This window comes from Cibotium barometz, chromosome 54, assembly GCF_041138505.1.
Source record: "Cibotium barometz isolate CiBa-2024 chromosome 54, ASM4113850v1, whole genome shotgun sequence".
NCBI lineage: Eukaryota > Viridiplantae > Streptophyta > Polypodiopsida > Cyatheales > Cibotiaceae > Cibotium > Cibotium barometz.
Window position 1 is genome coordinate 5,671,137 of NC_141099.1, and position 19,514 is coordinate 5,690,650.

The 19,514-nt window shown below is 44.6% G+C and overlaps 1 protein-coding gene across 3 annotated transcripts in view; it reads left to right on the plus strand.

Moving 5' to 3' along the window:
• The first annotated feature begins 2,174 nt into the window (after positions 1–2,174).
• Positions 2,175–19,514, plus strand: part of LOC147607800 (O-fucosyltransferase 39-like) — a 63,585-nt gene continuing 46,245 nt past the window's right edge. The window contains exons 1-6 of one of the 3 annotated variants that reach the window (XM_086789653.1): positions 2,175–2,308; positions 2,454–2,729; positions 2,870–2,935; positions 3,168–3,251; positions 10,864–10,935; positions 11,065–11,153. In XM_086789653.1, coding sequence (XP_086645779.1) covers positions 2,496–2,729; positions 2,870–2,935; positions 3,168–3,251; positions 10,864–10,935; positions 11,065–11,153 — 545 coding nt within the window. In that variant the 5' untranslated portion in view covers positions 2,175–2,308; positions 2,454–2,495. Of the gene's footprint in view, positions 2,309–2,355; positions 2,730–2,869; positions 2,936–3,167; positions 3,252–3,359; positions 3,495–10,863; positions 10,936–11,064; positions 11,154–19,514 lie in introns of those variants that run through there. The other 2 variants (XM_086789655.1, XM_086789656.1) reach the window with 2 other exon arrangements.

The window sequence follows — 19,514 nt, forward strand, 5'->3', positions numbered from 1 at the left end:
TATAATGCCATTGATCAGCTTTATTGCCAAGATTTAACTAATATTTTGTAAAGTTTTTATACACACACACACACATTTTTCTTTCTCTTTTTCGCAGTCGTCCCACATTTTTCCACTGGGCCACGGCTTTGTTGTTTGGCTACAAATTCCATGTTCTTTCAAAACTTCATTTATTTATATTAAAGTTTTTTTTAAAAAAGTTTGAATATTTAAGCTTAGAAACAAAAAGCTTTGGTTAAAGCTTTTAATTTTAGAGCTTTTGTTTTAAAGCTTTAGTTGAAGCATAAGAGAGATGGATGTAGGTTAGTAGTTCTCCTTCAAGGTTTGGGACCTACATTAAATCCTTGGAGCTTTTAACTCGTACCTTAAATATTGGATTGGTAGAGCTTCAGGGTTTGACACCCCTCGAGGTTTCCATTCCCAGGTTCAATGTGCCATGCTCTAGATGGGCTGTACTCCTCAGTGAAGACAATGCTTGTTATGAAGCTACAACTTCCATGAACATGACTTCATTACCATAAATTATTGAGCTGAGGTCGCCATTCCATGTAAGCAATCCATCGAATTAGAGTAATCAACAAGATGACTTTTAAAATGAGTTAAATTTCAAAGTCTAAAAATACCTTAAGAACATCAAAGCAAAGAATCTAAGAAAGCTGTGTAAGAGAGAAATAAGATGGATTTTGTTATTTTTTATTTCACCACCTAAAAGCACAACCATAAATGTTATTCAAGAATGTGAGGACACACATGTTCTTGCATATTTGTTGTGATGTGGATGGATGTAGGTTAGTAGTTATCCTTCAAAGTTTGGGCTCTACATCAAATCCTTGGAGCTTTTGATTTGTACCTTAAATATATTTTATTTTAATCCTCATTATTCAATAACTTTTTAAAAACTCTTATCTTCTTTAAAAAACTATACATTATAGTTTAATAAAAACTCTTATTTTAATCCTCATTGTTCAATAACTTTTTAAAAAACTCTTATCGTTTTTAAAACTCTTATCTTCTTAAAAAAACATCTATATTCTAGTTCAAATTACACTTCGTCGGGGTGTATTTCTATTTTTTTGAATCATACCACATAAACAATATGTATTAAAATTAACAACATGACCTTTGTAAAACACACAACTTATTATCACATCATAAATAAGGATCATTTTAATGGAATGAAGAAAACATCCACATTTTGTGAAGAGGAGGAGGGAAACGCGTTTTCATGTAAGGTTCCTTCCTCTCCAAAACTAATGACATCAGCCATTTTCTTTTACTATACACTCATGTTATAAAAAATGAACTTGTCGTGCCCCCCCTCTTGGGCTCGGTAATGGAATTTGAGACCCAAGTGGAGGCAGCCCATGTCATGGACCCAAGGACAGGTGGATTGGGGTCTCACTTTATATATAATGAAGCTCATCATCATAGGTGATAAATGTGAAGAGAGAGGGAGGGAAAAAAGTATATACATAATGAAGCTCATCATGGATGATGGATATTGCATAAATTGTTAGTTCACCACATGCAATAAGAAATACACCTTCTACTTTAGACATTTCTACATGTAGCTTAAACACACCACTTCCTCCCCTTTGTCTTCAAAGAGGAGGTAAATAAGAAGAGGGGACGAGGAGGAAAACAAAGTGGAGGAGGAGGAGGATACTACAGAGGGAAGGACATGAACAAGGACAAAGGGGATGAGGAGGCACGTTAAGAGGGGGATGAGGTAGATGAAGTGAAGGAGAACAAAGAATAAGAAGAATAAGGAGGACATAAAGAAGGCCAAGGAGGATAAAGGGGAAGATGAGGAAGACTAGAGAGAGAATGAGAGAGAATAAGGAGCACCAAAGAGAGACTATGCTAACATTTAGTTGAAATGTGTCTCAAGTCAGCGTGTAAGCTCAAGAGCCTTTGTCTAATTATGATCATGGAAGCGATTATGAATATAGTACTTTAAGTTTTAAAAGTGGCATAATCTATTATTTTACAACTTATATATCATTTTAGAAGTGGTCGAAAGAATAAGAGTAAAGAAATGACAGTGGAAGATCATCTGACAACTCTACATTGCAGAGTAAAAAGATAAGTAGGACCTTATGGAAGTTGTGAAAGCTATCGTGCTAAATTCAATGAATGTAGCACAAAAGGGTTTGATCAATCAAGAGAAAATCGTCATGGTGTTGCACCCTATATCTCACAATCAAACGCTTCAAAGTAGAGGGATTAGAAGATATCCTTGTCATGCTCGAGGCCAAGGAAGGGACATTGAAAGAGATCAGCTAGCCACTCGACTACCAATTGAAAGGTACAATGGAGAGAATGCCCTAATTTCAAAGCTCTTTAGATTAATCATCCATATAAAAGTAGCTCTAAAGGGTGCCATTTCGATTCTCCTCTACCTTTCGTAGGCACTCAAATTACATCATTTGCTCACCCAACAACATTTTCAGGAGATTTTTTTCTGAGAGACTTGAGACAGAGCTCAGAGAGAGATGGGCCGTAGCAGGAGCTTGAAACTCAAGGAATGGCTCCCTCCAAGAAGCGAAGACCTCAGTGCGTCTTCATCATCATCCTCCTCTTCACCGTCGCCACTGGCTTCACCCACATCGTGGCCTTCTCCTCTCCTGTGGCTTCTAGGGCTCGCCATAGCGGGGATTTCTGGCTATGAACTGAACGAAGCTCCCCTTGCTTCTGTCAAAAACATGTGGATCAAGCAACTCTTCTCAGTATGCAAAATTCTCTCTCTCTCTCTCTCTCTCTCTCTCTCACACACACACACACACACACACACACACACACACGCACACGCACAAATTTGGGTGGTTTTTCAGAAATCTCTATTGATTTTTCCATGTAATATCTGCAGGAGTACATCTCTCCAGGATCTGCCCACATACACTTGACCCATGAAAGAAGCCGCTTTCTGATTCAGGTTTTTTTTTGCCCCCCCGTCAAACTCACCCGATAATATATGAGGGCATTAGTGCATTTTATCAGTATACCCACACTTTTTACTCAACGTCTGGATTTTCTCGAAGAGTCGAGAGTTGAAAACTTAATAATGGTCTTTTTTTTTTCCCCCTTCCAAGAAACTTGGTCTTAAAAATGGATGCCTTGGGAAGTACTTTTACACTTGCCTAATATTTTTTCATATTTTGATTCAGAATATTACAGAACCTTCTGGTTTATGGGATCCACCGAAATCTAATGGTTGGAAGCCTTGTCTAGAGAAAAAGGAAAAAAAGCTTGTAAGTGTTGGCTGTCTATTTGATTTGATATGTTTTTTGAGGTCATATACATGTGTTAGACTCATGGAACAGCTCTCTAAATTCATTGTTGCCGGTTGTATGCGTAAGGCGGAGCGCTTGAATTACCTTTTGTTTTGGGGTAGAAAATGCACCGGATCTGGACACCTTAGCGTGAATCAAAATGCATTCTGATTCACGCCGATGTACATGATTGCAATGGTGGAGATCTTATTGTTGCCTCAGGTACTTTATGTCATGGTCTTTACAGGCTTGATGAATGTGAGGGAGCTGCACATGATGCACTTGGAGTTGCTACTACATCTAGCATGACATATGTTGAGCTATGGTTTGGACATATGAACTTTGGTAGTCTGCTTTGCCTTCAAAGGCATGATATGGTTTCTGCTTTGCCTCCACTTGTAGCACCCGTCAAACATGTATGCGAGGGTTGCATATTGGGCAAAATGCATTGGACATCGTTGCTCAAAGATGGTTAGTGAGGGCTGTCTAGAAATTACAGTAGTGATGTATGTCGCCCGATGAGGACACCATCTATTGGAAGATGCCTCTATTTTGTTACATTCATTAACTGGGTCTATGCTATGAAGCAATAGTCAGAGTTGTTTATGTGTTTCAAGTACTTTCAACACATGGCTGAAAATAGGTCAGAGTGCAAAGTGTAGTCTCATGTACAGCTAGAGGAGGCCAGTACATGTCCAAAAGAAAAACAAATCATTTATGGAAACGGCATGATGTATGGTTAAAGGCTAAAATTTACCTCATAGGTTTTGGACGGAAGCTGTGATGTATGCAACATATGTGCTTAACAGGTGTCCAACAAAAGCCTTACAAACTATCACTCCTTATGAAGCTTGGCATGATAGAAAGCCATCAATGGCTCATATGCGCGTCTTTGGTTGCTTGGCTTATGCTCTTGCACTTGACTAGCACCACACCAAGCTTGATCACAAGGCAGGGAAATGCATCTTTGTGGGCTATAGCTTGGAGAGTAAAGGGTACAATTTCTACCATCCTACTTTGCAGTGGATTATGGTTAGCCGAGATGATGGATTCATCTTAGCCCTTACTTGAATGCAGAAAACAGCCAACTGTTGGCTCTCAGGATCTTTTTGATACTCTCCTTTCCTTGTATGGGACACACTTACTAGGTGTTGGGCATTTGGACACTCAGCCTATGGTTGGAAATCAGCCCACAATTGCAGAAAATCAGTCCTGAGATGCTGAAAATCAGCAACCAGCAATGCCACATGTTGTGCCCATTGAACAACCAGACATTGATGATGCAATGGAAGAAGAAAGGACAGCAATTCAGCAAGCTAAGTTGGTGCCTCATTGGCTGTTGCAAACTTTGCGGGACAGCAATGTAGTGGCTCCATTGGCAGGTAGAGCACGTGCCAGTTCCCTGGATCATGCTCTTATGAGCAACTTGTGTGATAAAGAAGAGCCAGTCTTTGGGCCTTGATGGGAGATCTTGCCTAATCAAAATATTAGCTTTGCTTTGCTAAAATTTTAAGTGGTTGTATATACTACATGACTGATTATAGGCAAGCTTTCTTGCTGAAAGGCAAGTCAACTAAATCCCAAGTACCATTCTTCAAGATGGAATCATATTCTTGCTGCATGGCGTGCATATAATTCTGATCCTCTTGTGCTTCATCAAGAGAACATTTTGTTTGAAATGTATATCAGTTCCACATTATAACTGCCTTCTTGAATGGTGATATGCATGAGAAGGTCTATGTATGTAACCTCATGATTTTGTTCACAAGGGTCACGAAGCCAAAGTGTGCAGGTTATGGAAAGCTTTATATGGCGTTAAGTAAGTTCTCAAAGCATGTCACGAGAAAATACATGATGTCTACTTGGTTGCACATGGGTTTTGTAATAGTTCCATAGACAACACCCTCTATATCTTCACAGTGACTACATCCAACTGTGAGGCTAAGTACAGTGTAGCATTTATAGCTGCCATTGAGTGTGTATGGCTCAAACGTCTTTTAGCAAATCTTAGTGTCGGACAAGAGTACTCCACTCCTATCTTCAGTGGCTCTCAGAGCGCATTGGCAGTTGTGAGGAACCCAATGTTTCATGCTTGTCACAAAGCACATTGAGGTGTATTACCATTATGTCAGGGAGAGGCTCCACGCGGGAGAGATCAACTTGGTGTATATATGTACACATGACAATGTGGCAGATTTGTTCACAAAGGCTCTTCCTTGTGAAAAGGTTGAAGCTTTCCGCAAAGGTTTAAGCTTATTATCTTTTGAGGATTGATTAGTCATGTCCATGTACATGTTCACATCATCATTCCAAGGGATTTGTAGATATCTATGTCATGGGTAGTGGTGTGTGAATACTCTAGGACTAGTCAGGGTACTTTTTTCCTCACTAGGAGATTTTTTATCCTCTGCACAAGAACATCCTTTTATTTCACTTGTGTTGTGTTCTTATCTTTATACTTGGTTGTGGGTACACCCACTCCAAGCAAATCTTATCGAGTTGTGTGCTATCTCTTCCTCACTACTGTATCACTTTGTGTGAACTGTGTGCTGTAACTGGTAACCCTAATACAGGTCCAACAAAAGCAAATGTTTCCTTATGGGGTTAAAGAAAACCACTTTGCACAATTTGATCATAGTCTCAAATCTAGATACTTTGGATCAATGTTGCAAAGAAGCAATCCGTTTGGACGATAACATGATGGAAGTTATCATTGAGATAAACTCTTTCTCGTCTAAACCACTGAAAGCATGGAGCAAACAAATATGTTCTCTAAGATGTTTATTGTAGAATTCTATAATGCCCTGCGTGAAAGCTTGGTAAGTCACTACAAGAAAGAGGATGAGCTAAATTATTAGTAACCCTTATGACCCCTTTCTCTTGTAGACCAATTACGTTGTGCATATCATAGGCACCACCATCCCAATTCACGTTGCATGTATTCTAAACTAGTCTTTCTATATTGCAATCATTGCAAGGCGTTTATCATGACATCTCGCAATGTATGTATTCACATGCAACAAATGCACATTAATTACATCAAAACCAAGGAGCCCGAATACATTTAGTGACTTCAACTCAAATAGAAACAAAACCAGGGATAGAAATTGCTAAGGATGCAGTTAGACAAACAATGTAGTGCTTCTATTATCATGGATCACACAAGGTTGTAGCGTGTCCAATGTGGAATGCACCTGTAGTCCTTGACACCACGCGATCCATGTGTGAACGATGTGCCATCAATCACATCTTCTTAGATTGCCCGAGGAGAGATGCCTTATTTTAAGCTGTCTCTTAATACCCAACTCTCAATATCTTAAGTGTGTAGAATGGACACGTGTCTATGGTTTCACTAATTGTGCTAACACATTTGTAAGCCAAGGTGCGAGCAAAAAACACAGTCTACAAAAGAACACTCTACACAAGGGAAAGAGGAGAATATCTTTAAACAAGAACCAAAAAAAGATTCACAATCTCCTAAACCCAAAAAGCCAAAGCTACACTAATTGAAGAGGTTAAGACTAAACCTCAAGACAAGGAAAAGAGGTGTGAAGAAAGCCTAAACCTAGGGAAGGTAAAGGCAACACAATGCACACTCATTAACAAGTGATCGAAGAAATATCAGATGAAGAAACGAGGTCTAGCACCTCCTCTAGCGCTATTGAAAGTGAAATCAAAGCACTAAGACCCGACCCACCATCCCAAGATGAGAACAAGATTCTTGTTAAGGGCCCTAGCAAACAACACGTATTTAAAAAAGAAAATTTTCTTCTGCATCTCATGGATTAGTTGGATTCTCTTCTCTACATGTAGAATTTTGTTGTTGTCTTAGCACTGTTTACTTAGGATTTATGCATCCTTTTGTTTGGCAATGGAGAAGGTTGCATGGATATTTTATTTTATTACCATTTTGTGCAGCCGATTCGTGATGAAACGGGGTAGTTTTAGAGTAACAATCCAATGGTTGATTGCTAGACCGTGTTTACGGTTGAGTGATGGTTATTCTTACATGAATTATTGTTCCCTTAAGTGCTTGGGAATCATCATCCTTGGGAGCACTAACCATATCCTTAGTATTTACACATTTATTTTTTGTTTGTGTGAATACCCATGTTTGGTTAGTCTCAGAATGTTTAAGAGTGAGTATAACTTCCACTATGCTTTGGTAGTATTTAGTGTTTTGACACATTGGTTGGGTAGAGCTTTTGCTTGGTCGAGGGATTGTTCTTCCCAAGTAATGTGCTTACTTTTGGTTGAGGGATTGATAGTCCCAAGCTGTTTGGGTGACCATCAAATGGGTTGTGTTTGGGAAAAAGATTATTTTTTGAATCCCCTAGAGTTTGTTGTGGAAATTGATCTCTAGAGCATTGGTATCATATAATAAATGTCTCAATTGTCATTAGCAGCTAGACACTTGGAGAGTGGGTATCAGTGTATGGGACATTGTGGCATGGTGTATAGATAAGTTGGATGACCATGTTATGATGATATCTCTCGTTGGATGAATATGGTTTATATTGCCTCTTGAGTGACTTGGATCCCACGATGAAAAATGGAAACCACTTACGTTTGCTTGGCTTTTTTTTTTTTCCACGTGTAGTTTTGGATAAGGGGATGCCCGCTCGTGAACCGTGCGTGTGAAAGTGTTTGCTGACATGATTATGTGACAAGTGAGTGTGTACAAACTTTATTAATTATTGGGCCACCAAAACTCACTTATAAATTATGACCATCTCTGCGTTTGCACACACCGATGTTCTGGGTCAAGAGGCCTTATGGCTGTATTTTATGCATTCTCCTTCACTACACCATAACCAAGCTTGTTAGAGTGTTTTCCAAGCTTCCAAGAGTGTTTCCAGGTCGTATTCACTCTCCTATACACTTCCAATGGCTGAAATTCAGCAAAACAGTCCTTTTATTTGCTGTAATCTCTGGTCTTTTGGTTGAAAACCCTAATGTTCAGCCTTGCCTTCCTTTCTCAAGTTGAACCATAGGGGAAGCTTTTCTAGGGTTCCTTGCAACCACTTGAAGACTTTTGTCGTAAAGTGAAGATTTCAACACTCTAAATGCTTTCATCACGAAGACTTCCGCTGGCATTAACTCTACTTGGTAAGCTTTAATGATCAATCATGGAAGCAAGTAGTAAGAGGAAGGAGCAGGACTCCGTGTTTACATACCCTATGCAGTGTTTTCTTATCTTACGTGCTCTCTTGAAGATTGTTTCTATCATGTGCAGGTGGATTAATAGAGAGTAGCTGGAAGGGAACATGGACACTTTTTGGGGTAGTATGAGCTGAAGATCTTCAATAACAACCATATTGTTTGCAATACTGTATTCATATGCATTGGTATGGAAATCTCGTTAGAAATGCCCATGATACTATGTACTTGATTCTGCCAAGATCAATATACATTATTTGAGGGAGGGTTCAGCCGTTTTGGCTCATTGTGCGTCTCTTGTCAATTCATTGAATTACATCTTGTATTGAGCTTGTTGTCCATTAAATCTTAGTGTAATTAAGTGTATTGATTAGCATTGTGTTCAACCAAACATTCCACATAGACTAATGGAATTACATTGGTATCAGAGCATACGGTTCTCTTTCACTTCCATCGTGAAAGACGATCATCGCAAACACTAGCTGTCTCTACACTTCGAACACTATGACAGCCGTAAAGTGAATGTTGAAGATGCAAACACAAGAGACAGGGATAATGATATGCATACTTTCAATGCTTTATAGAAGAACATACTCATGTGGTGCATACTAGGGAACAATAACATGTGGGACAGCCGTTGTGTGGTAAAGAGAAAATGCAGGAAGGAGAGTCCATAGTCCTAAGTGTTGAACTTATTGGTATGCAGGCTCTACTTTATGCACAAGAAGAAGAATTGAAGCTCTAGCGTCGAGATCCATTGGTACATGATCATTTGAAGGCCAAGAAAGCTGAATTATTTATGGAACATGCCATGGCAGTGATAGCTCCAGAGGTGCACATTCAATCGAGAGATGTAGCACGTGCATACTTGGCTCGTACTGAGGATGCCTATGGACAAAATGTAACTATCCCACAAGTCTTGTTACCCCCAGAGGCGGTTGAACAAGAGCACATGTCTAAGAGAATGAACCCTTATACAATTAGAGAGGAACCATTGGTAACTTCACGCCTTGCAGGTGTACCATATGTAGTCCATGAAGAATGCAATGTTTATGGCAGCGGTCAAAATGTATATCAAATGCTATTGCAGGTTGAAAATGTGTATGCACAACACATGCAACATGGACTGCGATTTTCTGATGGTGCAGGTATTCTGCGTATCTCTCATGCTACTCATGCTCTGAGTGTGCTCGTGAGGGAGGGTTATGGGTGAGAATGCACCAATGTATGTTGAGGGACCAACCATGCCTTATGCTTACAAGGCACATGTTTCTATGCCCAATGCATCCCCTTTTGTTCCCAAAATTATGCCAATCACAGGGATTGTCCCAATGGACATGCACACAGGAAAACATGTTGAGATGCAGGCTAATGCATCAGAGTCTCTAAAAGCCGGAGACAAATCTATTAAGTTTGATACATATCATGGAGAATATGATGTATCAAAGACACTTGCTTTTATTGCCCAGTTTGATATTGCTTTTAGTGATGAGGATTTCACTAAGAAATCCATGATCCGGCATGTAAGCATGTTTATGAAAGATACTATTGCTCATTGGTGGTCTATTGAGAAGCTCTCCCTAAATCTTGTTAGATCATGGGACGAATTCAAGTAGAGATTTTATGCCTCGTTCTTGAATTCCAATGCATTAAATGAGATAACAATGAAGTGGGATTGGATGAAGTAGAATGAAGGGGAAATGGTGATATGTATATGTGTACAAGTTTTAGAAAGTGCTTTTGGAGGTGCCTCCATTTATGCATGTTCCAGAGGTTGAAAGGAAGAGAAGGTTTCAATTGGGATACAACCCGTGTACAAAGCGGGATTACAAATGTACAAGCACCACTGCCACTGAGTAATTGGAACTCAAGTTAAGTCGATCCAACAAGGCTAAACTCTTATTCCAAGGCAAAGAGAGGGCTGTCCCAAATGTGCAAAATAGTGGACAGCCACCTACTATGCTTGACCATTTATATGACTCCATTTGTACTTGTCACCACTTCCTCTCTCTTGAAGAGGGAATCCCCTTTCTCATTTAATCAATTGTCGATGTTGTCCAAAATTCCTTCCCACATGCAATCAAATCCACATCCAAACCTCCCATAGGAGTCAGGACAACAATGCCATGATGAAGAATGCAAGGCTTGGTATATTTAACTAAAGAAAGATCAGGTCAAGGGTTTACTCAGCCATGAAAGTGTGTAGAATATGCATGAGGTTCCTACACTAGAAACACACAGCTTTAACTGAAGGGGAATGAAAAATTATGATGAGGACTTACCTTAGCAATGAGTCCAGCAATGGGTTGAGGGGGGTTGTTTTTGTGCTTCATTACAACTTTAGAGAGGTAGTTAAGAAGTGCTTGAATATTTTTTCTGATGCTGTGCACAGTCACACTTCAATAAAATTGTTGTTTTCAAATTTGTGTAGGCAAGTCATGGTTTGGAACAGCGATACATACAAGTCTTTTGTACAGGAGGTTTATTTCAGCTTCACATATGCGTAAGTGCCATCATTTCTGTATTGAAATAACACCAGTAAGGTTTTCATCCAAGGTTCTTTCCTGTCACTATGGTGCTCTCCAGCTTTGCATGCAAGAGTATTGCTTACCTTGGCTTGGGGTGTGTGCAGGTTTGTAATGCAGTGACTGTAGCATGGCTGTTAAATGCTTCTCTGGTGGTTCCTCATTTTCAAGAATCTGGTGTTTGGAAGGACCCGAGGTGTGGCTTACTGGAGCTAATATTATTTGTAAGTTAATTGTTTGGGTGTTGAAAGCTGTGTCTTTGTACAGTTATCACCAATATATGAAAGTAGTGAATTGTGGTTGTTGTTTGTATTTTTAGGAGGATATTCATACCTTCTGTTTCTCTTGTGGTATCTGAGATTTACAAAAGATAAGGGTTGTATCCCTTAGAATGTTATCCTTTACTGACGTGTTAGTTTTTGCTGTCCTGGCTGCATCTGCCACTTTTCAAGGGTGATTTCCTCTCCCTTGGCTGCTTTGAAGTGAAGTGTAGAAGATATTTGCAATGGGGAGAGAGGGGTTCTTTCTATAGACCTCTAAAAAGCAGGCCTACTTGTGTTAATTTGTGTTGGTTGTGCATTAGTTGCATTCATTTGTTAGTTTGGTGGGCAGCTTATTGTTGCTTGTTTTGGGTGCAGGGCCTCACATTAGTAGCCTCTTTTTGTCCCTTCATAGATTAGGGCTCACAGCATGTTTGCGCATTAGTGCTCTCATAGTGAGTTGCCAATATCTGCCACACTCCTACGGCCTACCTGGTGTGTTGAATCAAAGTTGGATGCTGTCTTCGAGAATTGTAATGATGGTACTTAGCATATCTGCATTCCTTCGCTTACAGGCCGCCATTGCAATGGGACGGGGCAGGGTGTCTTGACAGTTGGTGTCCTTTGTCGTGGATGGCTCAAGGTCAAATTGGAGTGTGAGGTCAAATAACCCGAAGACCTCCAAAGAGGTAGTAAGAGCTGGGAATTTAAGCCATGAAGTCTTCCTCCATGTCCAATGGAACTTGACGGAGAGATGATTCTGTTGGAGCATTGGCTGGAGTGTTCGTCACCAGTGGGTTTAGATTGGCCATTTCTTCAAAGCTATCCTAGGGCAAGTAGCAAAGCAATCTGGTTGAAAGGCTAAGCTCTGACACAGTATAAGAAACACACAACGTGGGGTAACACAATTCACACTCATGCTTTGAGGACCAAAGGCAGATTGATGCACAGCAAACACGAGAAGAGAAGAACACTCTCTTTGCTTTTGAGTTGGCTACAAAAGATGGTGCCTTCCTTGAGCGATGCATTCCTGTGGAGGCTGGAAACTGCCTGTGGAAAGAGGAGATTGTTAATGATGGGATTGAATAATGAGGGAATATGGGGCCTTTGTATAGTGCCCCATGGTATGTCGAGTCTCGACTGACCTCCAGACGGCAAGGTGAGCCAATATGACTAGTTTCAACCACAAGTATAGTGTCTATGGTGTTTGCGAGTCTTCTGATCCAATCCAAGATTGTCTGGGCAACCAAACAGGCCCCACAACACCTGACAAGGTATTCGGGGTTGCACCCCTCTAATTTGAACATGTCAGGGGTTGAAACACACATGGATCCACAGTGAATGCTATGTTTCTGGAAGCCAACCAAATTGTACAAAAGATGTCACTACCATCCTCGTCACAATGACCCCATTTGGTGTCCAGAATGGGAGGCTAGGCACCCAATTTCTCATGGCCACTTCTCATGAAGTGGGCTATACAAATTAGAGCAAGTTGGGGGACCAGATTACATGAGAGTGGAGCATTGTCACTAGTTGTAAATTTTCCACGTGGAAATTTGATACAAAAAGCTTTACAAGATGTGCCCATTTTACTATCGCCATGGTTTTATAGCCAATATATAAGTGGAAGGTTTTCATGACACGTAAATGCGTGGGGATAAGTTATAATATGGGGAAACAACCTCTAAATTGGGCACCCCTAATATAGATTCGAGTGGGAACAATTTGAGTGTGCTTGGGGGCTGCAATGCCATCTGCATATTTGGACACACAAGGGGACACTTGTCAAGTGGCTACCCAACTACCCAAACACATGGTACCAATCATTCTATACTGTGCAAAAACTCTAATTTGAAGTGCTAGTGTATGGACCTGATTTGGGGCAGCTTGGGGCTGTTTTGGCCTGCATCCAAGCAAGGAAAGAGAGGTAAATTCTGCCCCATCTAATTAGAAAAAAATTTGAAGTCTTTGGACACATGTATGCACCATTGTGGAGCCGGCCATGGAACTCAGCCATTGGGATTGGAAATCAGTCATTGGGCACATGTATGGACTATTGGGCATGGAATTCAGCAATTAGGCATGGGAGATAACCCTTGGGCACATGTATGGACCATTGGGCATGGAACTCAGCCATTGGTGGACACATGTATGGGCCAAACACATGGTACCAATCCTTCTATACTGTGGAAAAACTCTAATTTGAAGTGCTAGTGTATGGGCCTGATTTGGGGCTGCTTGGGGCTGTTTTGGCCTGCATCCAAGCAAGGGAAAAGAGGTAAATTCTACCCCAACTAATTAAAAGAAAATTTGAAGTCTTTGGACACATGTATGCACCATTGTGGAGCCGGCCATGGAACTCAGCCATTGGGATTGGAAATCAGTCATTGGGCATGGAATTCAGCAATTAGGCATGGGAGATAACCCTTGGGCACATGTATGGACCATTGGGCATGGAACTCAGCCATTGGTGGACACATGTACGGACCATCGTGTGGCCATTGAGCATGGAAATTACCAATTGGTGGACACATGTATGGACCATTGGACAGCCATGAGCATTGAAATCAGCCATTGGGCACATGTATGGACCATTGGGTCACCACTACGCATGGGAATCAACCTTTCGGCACATGTATGTGCCCTTGGGCATGGAACTCAGCCATTTGGCTTGGAAGTCAGCCGTTGGGCACATGTATACACCATTTTGCAGCTAGTGGGCTTGAAAATTAGCCACAAGGTAGCTGTTGGACATGTATCTCAGCCTTTGGGCATGTAAATTATTCATTGGGCCCGTGGGAACAGCCATGTAGGCTCTTGTGTAGCCATGTGATGGCATTGGAAGTCCTGTTGAAAAGCCTAAATACTCGTGTTAGTAATAAAAGAATCAAAGACTAGTCTCTTTGGCATAGATCTGGAAATCATACTCATTGAAGGCGGCACTGAAGCCGCCCTCCATGAGCTCCCAATGACGAAGAAACATGGAACCGGAAGCCCATCCTCACTTAGGCGCTTGCCCCTAGGGAGCACCTGCAAAGCCTCTGCAATCTCCTCGGAAGAGAAGGATGTCATCAAGAAGCTTTGGAGAGCCGGTGGGACAGCCTCGTGTGTGTTGCCAGACCCTCTCTCTCGCATCCTGTACCAGCAGGTAGGAGGGAACTGAAGAAGCCAATGGCTATGGCTTGAATCTCGGGCGATTCGGAAACAGTCATGCCATCTGATCCTCTAAGCCTCCAGATGCCATCCTCCTCTGGTGAGGCTCTATCCGCTCGAAGAACTCCTGGTGAAGTCAAGCTTCTCCCAAGTCGCAAGCTTTGCACCAAAGACGGTATCCTGACTAATCCTGACTACCACCTAATCTATCTTGTGTGGTCTCTAGCATATTAAAGCGCACCCCCCCCCCCACAGATGCATGCGCGCGCGCGCACATACACACACACACACACAAAAAAAAAAATTAGCTTGCAGGAAGCCCTATCGAATCATGCTCCAAAAGTCTACTCGGCATGCCATGGAGTTATGGGCATAAATGTTGAGGAGGCCGGTCCTCCCCAAGTCTGCGAATCACCCATTGTGCCCTCCTTAAAACTATGGTGCTGGAGTCCACTATTGTTGGAAGAAGAAGCTGCTCGCTAGTTGAGATACTTCGCCTTGGATCCCAGATGGGTCGAAGACGGGTGACCAAAAGGTGTGGCTCTTGCCTTGCAAAATCTCCCCGCATTTGTGGGTATGACCATTTGACAAGTGATGCTCCCCTTTAGTGACAGGGTGTGACACTTCATTGGTTTCCTTTCAATGATTAAAGACTAATCAAGAGTAATTAGAGAGATTAAGTAACAATTGTGACATTCTCTCCCACTTAAAATAAGACTTTTATACATAAAATAAATTTATCTAAAATTTCTCTTTAAATTTAAATAAAAATATCCATTGATTCAAATATGCCAAGAATTTCACTTTTGGTTAAATAAGTGACTTTTGATGTTGAAAGAGTTTTGGAAATATTGGTAGATGTTGTTGAAGATCTTCGTCATTAGGCCATTTATGCTTTTGGTGAAGCTCACACTGAGAAATATTGAAAAAGTTTCCTCTATTGTCTTGTTGTCGTACTTAAAATGTGAACTTGCGGGAGGCCCTATCGAATCATGCTCCAAAAGTGTGCCCGGCATGCCATGGAGTTATGGGCATAAATGTTGAGGAGGCCGGTCCTCCCCAAGTCTGCGAATCACCCATTGTGCCCTCCTTAAAACTATGGTGCTTGAGTCCACTATCGTTGGAAGAAGAAGTTGCTCGCTAGTTGAGATACTTACTTCGCCTTGGATCCCAGATGGGCCGAAGACGGGTGACCAAAAGGTGTGACTCTTGCCTTGCAAAATCTCCCTGCATTTGTGGGTATGACCAGTTGACAAGTGATGCTCCTCTTTAGTGATGACCCATGTGACAGGGTGTGACACTTCATTGGTGTCCTTTCAATGAATAAAGACTAATCAAGAGTAATTAGAGAGATTAAGTAACAATTGTGACATTCCCTCGATTCCTCCCATCGACGTTGCGCTCGCTGAAGCTCCCGCCGCCCCTGCTCGTGGTTCTGCATCGCGCCTGTCGCCCCCACCTACCTGCTCTCCCTCCCGCCTGCCCATCGCTCCTTCCCCCCCTCCGCCTTCATTGCCCGCCGCCGGGTTTTTTTTAGCCCCCCCCCCCCCCTTTTTTTTTCTGTTCCGCCTCGCTTCCTCTCCTCGCGCCTCCCCCTTGTCTTCGCGCCCCCCATCCACTCTGCTGCGCCTCATCCTCCCCCTGCCGCCTGCTCGCTTCCTCCCCTTCCCTCTTGCGCGCAGCCCCCGCCTTCCCCTTTTTTGGGTTTTTTTTTTCTTTTTTCTCATTCGCCTTCTCCTTCTAGCTTCCGCCCCCCCTTGGGGTTTTGTTTTTCTTTTTCGCTCCGTATCCCGCCTCTCTGTGTGCAGTTCGGTTCCAGCAGGTTCCCGCTTCGCCTCGCCTTCGCCGCAGCTTCAGACTCTGATGGAGGCTCCTCCTGCCCCGCCTCAGAGGGACTCATCCGCAGCCCCCTCGCCCGCCCCCGAGGTCACCCCCATCAGGCTTTCTCTTTCGCCGGAAGAGGAAGCGAGCCTCACCGCAGAGGTGGAACGCCTCCAGGCTCATTCCACCATCTGCCGTATAGTTGGCACTCGCCCCAGCAGAGGGGAGATCAAGGATCTTCTTCAGGCCCGCCTTCTTGCAGATGTGGGCAAGATCCTGGATGTACAGCTTCTGGGCCGTGGACATTATCAGATCGAGTTCGAGGCCGCCCAGAGCGTTGCCAAGGTCCTTGCCATGAGTCCCCTTGACATCAGGGGTGCTCGGGCTTTCTTCAGACCTTGGCAGCATGGATTTGACCCAGCAGCGGCGGAGCAGGGAGAGCGCCTCTTCCATGTTACAGTTTGTTTCCCTGGTCTCCGTCGGGAGTATCTTCCGCTCCTCTCCAGGCTCGGAGCATTGGTGGCCAGAGCAGCGGGGCTACCTTCGGTCAAAGTGTTGGTGTCTGAGATCTCCTCCCTTCCTAAGGTCATTCAGCTACCTAGGATAGGGGGGGGGTGGATAGATCAGAGAGTGGAGTTCTCGGGGCTCCCGAACCAGTGCTTCATTTGCAGGCAGGTCGGTCATCTGGCCAAGGCCTGCCCTCGCAGGAGACCTCGACCCTCACCACAGCAGCATGCTACTGATGGCCCGCCCACAGATTCGGCTCGGCAGGCTGCCTCCGGGACACCTGCTCAGGCCACAGAGACCTCGGAGTGGCAGCCTGGACAGGGGCGCCGCCGAGGGAGACAGCCACAGCAGCACGCCCAGAGACCGCTGCAGCAGCAGCCACAGTCTCAGCCTCACTGGGTTCCTGTGAGGAACAGCTTTGCTCCCCTACAGGAGGAGACCCCTGCAGCGACTGAGGACCAGGAGATGCCAGCTCCCCCTCCACCCCCCCCACCCCCGTCTCCTCCCTCCGCCTCACTTCCACCATCGCCTCCTCCTGCCCCCGCTCCGGCTTCGGTAGCGGCTCCCTCTCCACCTCCCTCGCCTCCCCCTCCTCCCCCTCCGCCCGCCTCACCTTCCCGGGAGGCCCTGGCAGTTCCTTGGCGCTCACCTGCAGTCCGGAGAGCGCTGAGCACTGACCTCGCTCGAGCATCACAGAGGAGACCTATGCCGATTAGGGCCTCACGGATTTCATCTATCCGCAGTCGGCTGAGTCGCCTTGGCATTAGACAGCGCTCGGAGGCTTTTGATTATACCTTCACACGGCTTTTTGGAGCAGAGGGCCCCCATGAGCCAGCACCCATTCGCGTTCATGTAGTGATACCTCCGGCCCGCGGGGAGGAGGCACTAGACTCAGCGGTGGCCTTCTCGTTCCCTCTTTGTGGACCTTGTGACCGGGAGTGGACTCTAGAGCTCGCTCTCAGCACTTTGAAGACTCAGGCAGTTGAGTTTTCGCATCACATGAGCGATCTGGAGGTGACAGACGTGATAGGCCGACTTTGGGAGTTGGCTCATTTTTTCTTGGATCCCGGGAGTGTGGATACCTCAGGGATTCGTCATTTGGTCGTGCGCATAGTGGCAGACTTGGCACGCGACCCTGGATATGTGAGTATACACGAGGTTGCTCTGTCAGAGCAGGAGGCAGTCGCCATGGGCCACAGCCACTGGCGCCTGATCCGGGATTCTTGCAGTACACCGGGTGGGCAGATTCGCAGCCGTTCGGATGGGGACTACTCTCCATCCAAGCCGCTTGCGAAGGCCCGCCGTACGGCTGAGACAACATCCACCTCAGCAGGGCATCCATGAGGATCATCTCATGGAATGTACAGGGCCTTGGCGGAGCACACTTTATACGCTATCGAGGCTGCTTGAGGCAGGAGCTTCAGAGATGCCTGGTTGGTGACAGCATTGACATTTTGATGATGCAGGAGCACCACTTGGGTGAGAGCAGGATCCGGAGATATGGTTCGGTGATGCCTGGTAGATGGGACACTTTTTGGTCTGCAAGGTTTGGTCCTTTGGGTGGACAGGGAGGAGTATGCATGGTTATTGCAGATGTATGGCGGCAGGCCATTGTGGATCGAGGGATCATTGTGCCTGGTAGAGCACATTATGTCATTCTGAGGATGCATGATGAGCTATTGGGTGTGCTCAACATCTATGCGCCCAATCATGCTAGTGCCAGAGCAGAGTTCTGGACTCAGGTTACAGATGCATTGCCAGAGGCCGCACATTGGTGTGTTGGGGGAGACTTCAACATGCTTGAGGACCCGGCAGATAGGGTGGGAGGCAGTCATGTTACAGTGCACGGCACGGAGCTTGCAGCTTGGGACCGGTTTTGCATGTCACTGAGGATCACTGATGCATGGCAGCATGGGGCTTTCTCCCGGTCTCAGGACAGTCTTAGTTTCTCTCGGTCGGATCGCCGGCAGGGAGGGACTAATCTATCACGGATTGATCGCTTTTATGTGGGCGACTGGTTAGGGGAGCGAGGGGGCTCCGTCGGCATTCTCGCTGGCACCTCATTTTCAGATCATGCGCCAGTTATACAGATGCATTGCCAGAGGCCGCACATTGGTGTGTTGGGGGAGACTTCAACATGCTTGAGGACCCGGCAGATAGGGTGGGAGGCAGTCATGTTACAGTGCACGGCACGGAGCTTGCAGCTTGGGACCGGTTTTGCATGTCACTGAGGATTACTGATGCATGGCAGCATGGGGCTTTCTCCCGGTCTCAGGACAGTCTTAGTTTCTCTCGGTCGGATCGCCGGCAGGGAGGGACTAATCTATTACGGATTGATCGCTTTTATGTGGGCGACTGGTTAGGGGAGCGAGGGGGCTCCGTCGGCATTCTCGCTGGCACCTCATTTTCAGATCATGCGCCAGTTATATTGGCATTGGAGGAGGGGACCCGGGAGCCCAGCTTGCAGTTGAGGATCGCAGAGAGGGTACTTACAGATCCCAGTCTCGCTGAGGACATTGAGAGGATCTGGCATGATAGTCAGTGCTCTGACCAGGATGCAGCGGGCCAGTGTGCCCAGGGACTGATCTACACGCTGCAGCTTTGACACGACTGGGAGAGATTCGCGAGCGGGAGCAACGGCTGAGACGCAGCCTTGCTTCGCTACAACGCCTTCAGGAGCAGCAGCCTGCATGTGAGTGGGTGGCGTCCCAGCTGAGCCAGGCACGCCAGGAGGTTAGAGAGGTAGAGGAGCAGAGACATGAGTTTTACTATCGTCGTCAGGCCTCTCAGTGGACGCAGCTTGGTGATAGAGTGAC